Below are 7,730 nucleotides of genomic sequence, written 5' to 3'. Positions count from 1 at the left end.
TATATATATTGGTTAGCGAGGTGAAAAACCAAAAATACGGATTCAGTATCCCCAAAACCAAGTAGAATCGTAGAATCCCCAAAACGAAGTAGAAAAAACTTACATACTTTTTCCTAAAATTCCTAAGTTTGAATTTTCAATTTCTGGTCAATCCTAAAAAACATCCTTCCACTATAGAAAGTTTTATGGACTCTTTTGGTTCTTCAATTTCAAAATAAACTAAATGTTTTCTCAAAATTTCATTGATAGACCAATTTTTTTTATATAGTTTTTTGTACCACATTAGCTTTACTAATTGCTAATCTTTGTGTTGTAATTAGAACAATTAATTTTTCTATTATTTAATTCAGTTAAATATTGTGATTAATTCAGAAAATTTTATTTCTTCTAGTACGATATTTTTATAGTTTTTCTTTAAAAACTACAACTCTTGGATTTTTCTCGTTTATTTCTTATGAATGTTTGTTAATTTCTTAAATTTTATTTGATTAATATATTGCAAGAAATATTTACTAGTAATATACACTTGAAATTAATACTATTTAATAATGAATATATATAGATAAAAAGTATGATAAATAAATTTACTAAAAATATAGAGAAAAGAAAAATATACTAATGTTAAATTGCAACAGTACATATAATTTAAATTTTTATAAATCGACTAGAAAATTTGTTTAGTTTTTTGGAAGATTATTGATTGACCGTGTGTATAGATGAATGGAATATGGTCCGGGTGCGGTAAAAAAAAAACGCAAATAATAAAATAGTGTAATTCTACTATTTGAGTTTTGTTTTTTTTTCCGCACCCGGACCATATTCCATTCATTGTTTAGTTTTTATTACTTGTTTTTGTAGTGCTTAAGATGTTCACGTTGTTGTACATATATTTCTAATAAAAATTCTGCTTATGTAACTTTTAATATTTTATTTTCAAACTGGTATTCCTAGGCATTCATAAAAATCTGGTCGATAAACCTCTGCTTCTATAGAGTAGATTTTCCTTGGCCTTGGGCCAACTATTTGGACTTTATGATTAAATAATATCTTTAATGTTATAATTTTATTATTCTTTAATAAACAATAGATTTTGGAAATCTTGATTTTATAGCTTCCTATAAATACAATCCTATTTAAAACTTGAATTCCTCGGTATGTTCAATTATACACATTATTCTCTTGGTTTCTTAAACCTTTTAAATATTGATAAATTTGTTTTAATAAAACTGAACTACTTTATTTCTGGAATCTATTATCACAACTTTGGTTGAGCACTGAATGATTTTTGAAAATTTTTATATCATTGTTTTGTGTTAAAAATGAAAACTCGTGTATTTTAAAATTACCAATTCTCTATCCATTCTTTTGTATCAATTTATTAATTTTTTTTTATTCCTATTTTTAAAAACTCATTATTTAATTAAGGAAAACAAGAATAGCGAATCACGAATTCAATATGTATCAAAAGGTTAATATAAAGAAATCTGGTGTTTGTGTACTTGTTCTTTTCTTAGAAAATGTATTAATGTTAAATTAAATGGATTTCAAATTTCAATATCATTGTTTATGTAATTGGGTATTGGTTGTTTAAATAATATTATATCATTATAATATAATTGGGTAAAAATCTGGTGGTCGGGCGTGATTCTGACCAAATCACCTCCTTGCACAACCGTTGGTTTGGTAACAGTACTTCCTGACAAAGTACTGAACCTCTGATCCTTCAGGGATTTTAGTTGCACAGATTTTATAATTTTTTTTTTTAATCAAATGAAGTTAAGGCACTGATGGTCATATTGTTTTATATCATAGTCACTACTTTACTAAGGCTTTCATTAAAAAAATAAAAAAAATAAAACCGATGGCTTCAGTATTTTAATGAATGTCTGTACAAACACAAAAAGCGTAAAAAGATATTTTTTTATTTTTTTTGGCTGTGCTGCACTTAAAACTTTTCTAATAGTGGATCCTGCCGGGAGGATATGCTATTTCATATATATACAACAGGCGCCTTTATTATTATCTCATTATCTTAAACAGTGAATCTTATTTAAAAGTTAACATTATTTAAACTATTTTTATTTCTTTGGGATAATAATAGTTTCCCGTATGTAATAGCTTATAGAAAGATGGTCCAGATGGTGGTTAAGAAAGGAAATAGCAGAAAAACTATTTATTGCTAACCAACTGTTACTAATAAATATATAAATAACCAAAGTATACTACTAAATATATTTTCTAGTAGTTTTGTACCTTTCTTGACCGCCATCTGAACAATCTTCTTACAATATATATATTTTAATTTTCTATTAGATATATGGAATTTAACTAGTTTGCCATACCCTATAAAGTTAACACAATACAGTGGAACTCTGCTTAACCATGTTTACTGATTAACCGGTTGTAAATAGAAAATTTAAAAAAAATTGGTAAATTGAAGAATATTTCTGGCTATTCCCTTACTACTAAAAACTTATAAATCGTTTGTAAATAGAAAGTAACTTTTGTATTCAAAGATTTTTTTTTATTACTTTGAACTGGGCTAATAAATTTAAGTTCGCCGTATCACCTAAATATTAAGTTTTTTATTACATTTTTGGAGAATCGTAAAGCTCATTGAACTTTAATTGATCTCATTTAAGAGTTTAATTAATATTATAGATTTTTTACTTAATACATTCCGGATTTACCGGCGATGTAATCGGTCTCGAGTTCGACGAACAAGCGATGTTATCTTTGTATTTGAAGGAAAAACTAATAACTACATTTTTCTTGATTTTTTAGGTTAATGAAATTAAAATTCACTTATTCACTTAATCTGCTTTTTAATTTAATTTTTTTTTTACTAAGCGTTTAGATTGTTTTTGTTTTTTTAACAGTATACATAGTCTGATTTTTTCAGTCTTAGGGCTAAGTTACTGCGCCTAATTACATCATCGAAAAAATGGAGTTGTGCTGTTCTCCTTTCTTCTTGCGATCCGAGATTGTGCTGATTCCCTTCTTTTTTTATGTAAAATCACATATTGTTTTCGTAAACATTTGTATGCTATATGATCAACAATAATTAGAATAAAAAATGATTTACCTCTTTGCGAAGTCCAATGAACACTAACCCCACAATGTTATCAACGGCTGTGAGTATTAACCTGGGCTTATTGGCTGTTGGGCATTATAGGTGAAAATTCAGGTATTTTCATGGCAAGTAGCTCCTTGTAATCATCCGATATTTTTCCCAAATCTCTGCTAGCCTTCGTAACCTCCCCACCTTGACGTGAAGAGGAGATACGACGCCAGTCTGTGATAAGCGGGATTCGCGTTATCTTGCCGGAGTGGGTGATGTCCAAGGAAGAGGATCCTATCAACAGTAGTGCTGTCCGGAACTATGGCAGCGCGTTTACTTACTACAACATCATCAGGAATGGTGCCTTCCTCGGGCAGAAGGTATACAACGTGAGTACCGTCCTGATCTCTTGGCCATGCGGGTCACACTGTCTATTATCGGGCTCCTCAAGTCTTATGGTGTATTTATAAAATTAAGTAATCAAACCAAATTAAAACAAAACAAGATATGACCAGGTTATTTTAATGATATCTCTATTTTTAGCTACCCGCATTATATGCAAGTATTAGCAGTAGTATTATGAATTGTGTTCGTAACTGTAAATATTTTTTTATTAATAATTATAAATTAAAATAGGATTATTAAAATTTAATAATTACTTTTATTATGATCTTTAGCATATAAATTTTAAATCTGGACAAAAGTGTAATGAACTTAGAGCAGATGATTTATATCAGAGCGTTTTACAATCTCTCTTGCTATAAAATCAGTACTTTTCATTTATTTTTGTCCATTTTATTTGTTTTTTTAATTGATAATGAGACAAAGATTTGTTAAATTTTCTATAAGCAATTAACTTAAATTGTCTGAATCCAAAGCAATGTAAAAGACCGTATTTTGTTTTTGTTTTTTAAAATGTATTGTGTCCAACGCCTTGAAAGCTGATTACTCCCTTTCAATTAAAAACATTACATGCCGTAATTCTAAGAATAATCGATTTATCTTATTTACGGAGTGGCTACAATCTAATACATACAAAATGTTTGATTTTAAACACTTATATTTTCATCAATAATATTTGCTTGTACATATTTATATTTAAAAAATAAATATATATGCAGTTAGATAACAGTCATTCTCAAACAAACTCTGTCACCTTTTACTTTCATCTACCGGTATGAGGAATATATAGCAAAATTATGGTGACCGTAAAGACGTTTCGAATTCGCATTTTCGAAAGAAATGCATGTTCCAAGGTTGCCTGAGTTCGATTAAGCAAATCTCACAAAATTCTCTGTATCGTACGAATCTGAAATTACATGTTAAGGTTATCTGTATGTCTGAGATATTGTTGCAAATTTTTCGTTAAAATCAATCCATCGAATGTGCCACTTACGGGAATCAATTTATACTTTATTAGGATTTTCTCAAAAACGGGTTTAATGATTTTGATCTAATTCTGTAAATCAGTGTACAATTTAGTGGTCTTCAAGTATCTGATAGTTCTTATCCTCATTCAAATTGTTTTACACAACTTAAATGACAATATTTTAAAAATCTTCTTTTAAAATACTTTTAATTATGCTTATTCGAAATAATTAACCACCCCTCATTATTAGAAATAATAAACAATAGATAAATACAAATTATTAAATAATTTGATGAATAATATAAAGGAGAAAAAGAAAAATTGGGACGACAGTTCGAAAATTGAGGCCGGTCGATCTCCTCCGATCGCATTCACGTATCCACGGCTTGGTTTTATTTTTTTAAATTGTAGTATTCTTGAAAGGATCAAACTAGATGTTTGTTATTTTCATCTGAAGTAATTTATAGAGTAAGTGAAAGTTGTTTAAAGCCCGCACTGCACACAGATTCTTTTCTTTTTTTGTGTGTGAGCTGAGAAAATCAGTAAAATATAATTATTGGAAACTTTCCTGAAAGTCCACAAACGGTATTGTGCAAGTACCGAGGAAGGTCCAACTGAATTAGTTTATGATCTCCACTGCATTTTTAAAAATGTAAAAGTTTTTCAGTTTTTACGAGCATTACATATCAAAAAAAGAGATTTTTCTCCAAAACTCTTGGGTTTTTCGATGTCAATGCTAAGATAGCTATCGGTCTAATATATTTTAATATTTAGTTTCCACCTATTTATTATAATTATTTTTTATTTATTTATTTTATGAGCATTCCGCCGTGAAATGTTTATTATTTGTGGAGTCTTTTGTTCCTTGATCGTAGTATATCCCTTCAGTTTCTTGACGGGTACTGTTTACGCGAGAGAACTGCAGAGTAAACTCTGTCTAGAAATACGATGTTTACCGAGTAAAATGCAAGCAACCTGGAGAGTCGCCCATGTTCTATTGTTCGGGTAAAATAGAAATTATTTCATGCTGAGAGAGTTTCAACTTTTAGTTTTTCTGCGTATATTTTTACGAGTATTGTATTTTAAATCACGTTTTACTTAAAATTGTCATTATTATGGTGAGTATTATGCTGTATTTCATTATTATAATGTGGAATATTGTTGAGGTGCAATTTATAAAAATGCACTAGCATATATGTCAGATCAAAACAATGTTCTTTACCAATAATAAATTATCATGATCATAATTATACAAAGGAACATGAAGTTACTCCAATGTTTTTATACTCCTGATTGACAAATTTTATTATTTCGTAAATAATATAACTTTTATAATAACATGCTTTGGTACGTGTCTGTAATCGTTTTCATGACAACTCCGTACCCATGATTTTACATACCTTAGAAAATACGCTTCCTAACAATTAGAGTCGATAAAATTGAAATTTAGAACAGGACTGATTATAGTTACTTTATCAGCAGGATGGTGATGAAATGGAGTGAAGACAATACCCTTTTGTTTACTAAAGTTGAATTATCAATGTATGACTGTTTACCTTCAGATTAACTGAGAATCGTATCGAGAATTATTTTTGACAACTATTAGTATAGAAGTTAAGAAAGACACTTTTTTTGTGTGTAACATCTTCTGATGTTCTAAATCATGGACGTCGTCGTATTTACGCTAACTTATTATATATATATATATATATATATATAAAACAAATGTGTAATATATTCTGTTTTCCGTTCGTTACTCATTACTATTCAGTTTATATATCTTTTTTGTGTTCATCTTATAGCTTCCTTATTATTGTAATTTATTTTTTATGTGGATATCTTTTATGCCTCCAACTCTATATCTGTTTTATTTAGATGCCTATTTTACGTTCTTACATTAGCTTTACCTGCTCTATATCTTTTTATTTTACCCCTGATGAAGATCTCTATTGTGAATCCAAACGTGGGATATTCATAAACAATTGATATTATTTCTTAATTATTTTTCTTGACAGCGACCGGGAGCATCTTCTTCTATTTATAAAATAATTTGAATACCCCAATAGTTGAAAATTGTTAGGTTCGACAATATATTTGAAACTGCGAAAATACTGTTAAACCTTACTCAAAAAGGTTATTATTTTCAAGGGGACTGTAAATTTCAGGAAATGGTCACCAGATACACTCCCCAGTAATTTTAGAAACCCAGTTATAATTGTAGGGAAATAATGGATTTGGCCTCTTTCCTCCAATAAATTGTGAATGTTTTGAATTTACTAAAAATGTTTGACAACTCGCTGAGAAAAAAATCTACTAGCTCTAAAGTTAGCTGATTGCCTTATATTTTACTCTTCTTTTTTTCTAAAATGGAGGCATTCGATAGTAAAACATGCAAATTGCAAAAATGAAAATTTTTACAATATTAAATTGTTAGTATTGTACTTTCAATATCTTACTTTCAGTCACTTACCTGCCGTAGTATCAACAATGTTGTCTTAAGGGAACAAATTTCCCGAAGATTCTTTCAACAATTTATGAACTGGTACTGGAATGTGCTGGAGGGGGGAGGGGACAAGTCCGCCAAGTGGGGCTAGCCAACCCCTGGCGGCTACCTGAGTTGCTTATGCTAACCAAGGTGGGACTGTCAAGTAAAAATGGAGGGATTAGGTAGTAAACATGCTAACTGCAAAAATGAAAATTTTTACAATATTTAATTGTTATTGAAAATATTTTACTTTCAATATCTTACTTTTAGTCACTTACCTGCCGTAGTATCAACAATGTTGTCTTAAGGGAACAAAGTTCCTAAAGATTCTTTCAACAATTTATGAACTGGTACTGGTATGTGCTGGAGGGGGGAGGGGACAAGTCCGGCAAGTGGGCCTATTGGTCCTTTCTGCCAACCCCTGGCGGCTTCCTGAGTTGCTTGTACTAACCAAGGTGGGAGTGTCAAGTAAAAATTGAGGCATTCGGTAGTAAACATGCTAACTGCAAAAATGAAAACTTTTACAATATTTAATTGTTATTGAAAATATTTTACTTTCAGTTTCTTACCTGCCATAGTATCAACAATATTGTCTTAAGGGAACAAATTTCCTGAAGATTCTGTCAACATTTTATGAACTGGTACTGGTATGTGGTGGGGGGGAGGGGACAATTCCGGCAAGTGGGCCTATTGGTCCTTTCTCCCAACCCCTGGCGGCTACCTGAGTTGCTTGTACTAACCAAGGTGGGAGTGTCAAGTAAAAATTGAGGCATTCGGTAGTAAACATGCTAACTGCAAAAATGAAAACTTTTACA

At 30.0% G+C, this 7,730-nt stretch overlaps 1 protein-coding gene and 1 long non-coding RNA gene across 9 annotated transcripts in view; one reads left to right on the top strand and one right to left on the bottom strand.

Annotated features, from left to right (window-relative positions):
* LOC106679308 (uncharacterized) overlaps positions 1-3,225 on the bottom strand; it is a 19,546-nt gene extending 16,321 nt beyond the window's left edge. The window contains exon 1 of the long non-coding RNA XR_001342929.3: positions 3,086-3,225. This is a non-coding gene — a long non-coding RNA (uncharacterized lncRNA). The remainder of the gene's footprint in view (positions 1-3,085) is intronic.
* Arms (Ankyrin repeat-rich membrane spanning) overlaps positions 1-7,730 on the top strand; it is a 110,116-nt gene that overhangs the window by 12,950 nt on the left and 89,436 nt on the right. The window contains exon 1 of one of the 8 annotated variants that reach the window (XM_014418375.2): positions 3,319-3,450. The exons of the other annotated variants lie outside the window; for them this stretch is intronic. Within the exon in view, the coding sequence (XP_014273861.1) occupies positions 3,337-3,450 (114 nt within the window). The 5' untranslated portion in view covers positions 3,319-3,336. Of the gene's footprint in view, positions 1-3,318; positions 3,451-7,730 lie in introns of those variants that run through there. 8 annotated transcript variants of the gene reach the window in all.

Source organism: Halyomorpha halys, unplaced genomic scaffold (genome assembly GCF_000696795.3).
Source record: "Halyomorpha halys isolate HHAL.00 unplaced genomic scaffold, Hhal_1.1 Scaffold194.1, whole genome shotgun sequence".
Lineage (NCBI taxonomy): Eukaryota > Metazoa > Arthropoda > Insecta > Hemiptera > Pentatomidae > Halyomorpha > Halyomorpha halys.
This window is presented reverse-complemented; position numbering and strand designations above follow the sequence as displayed.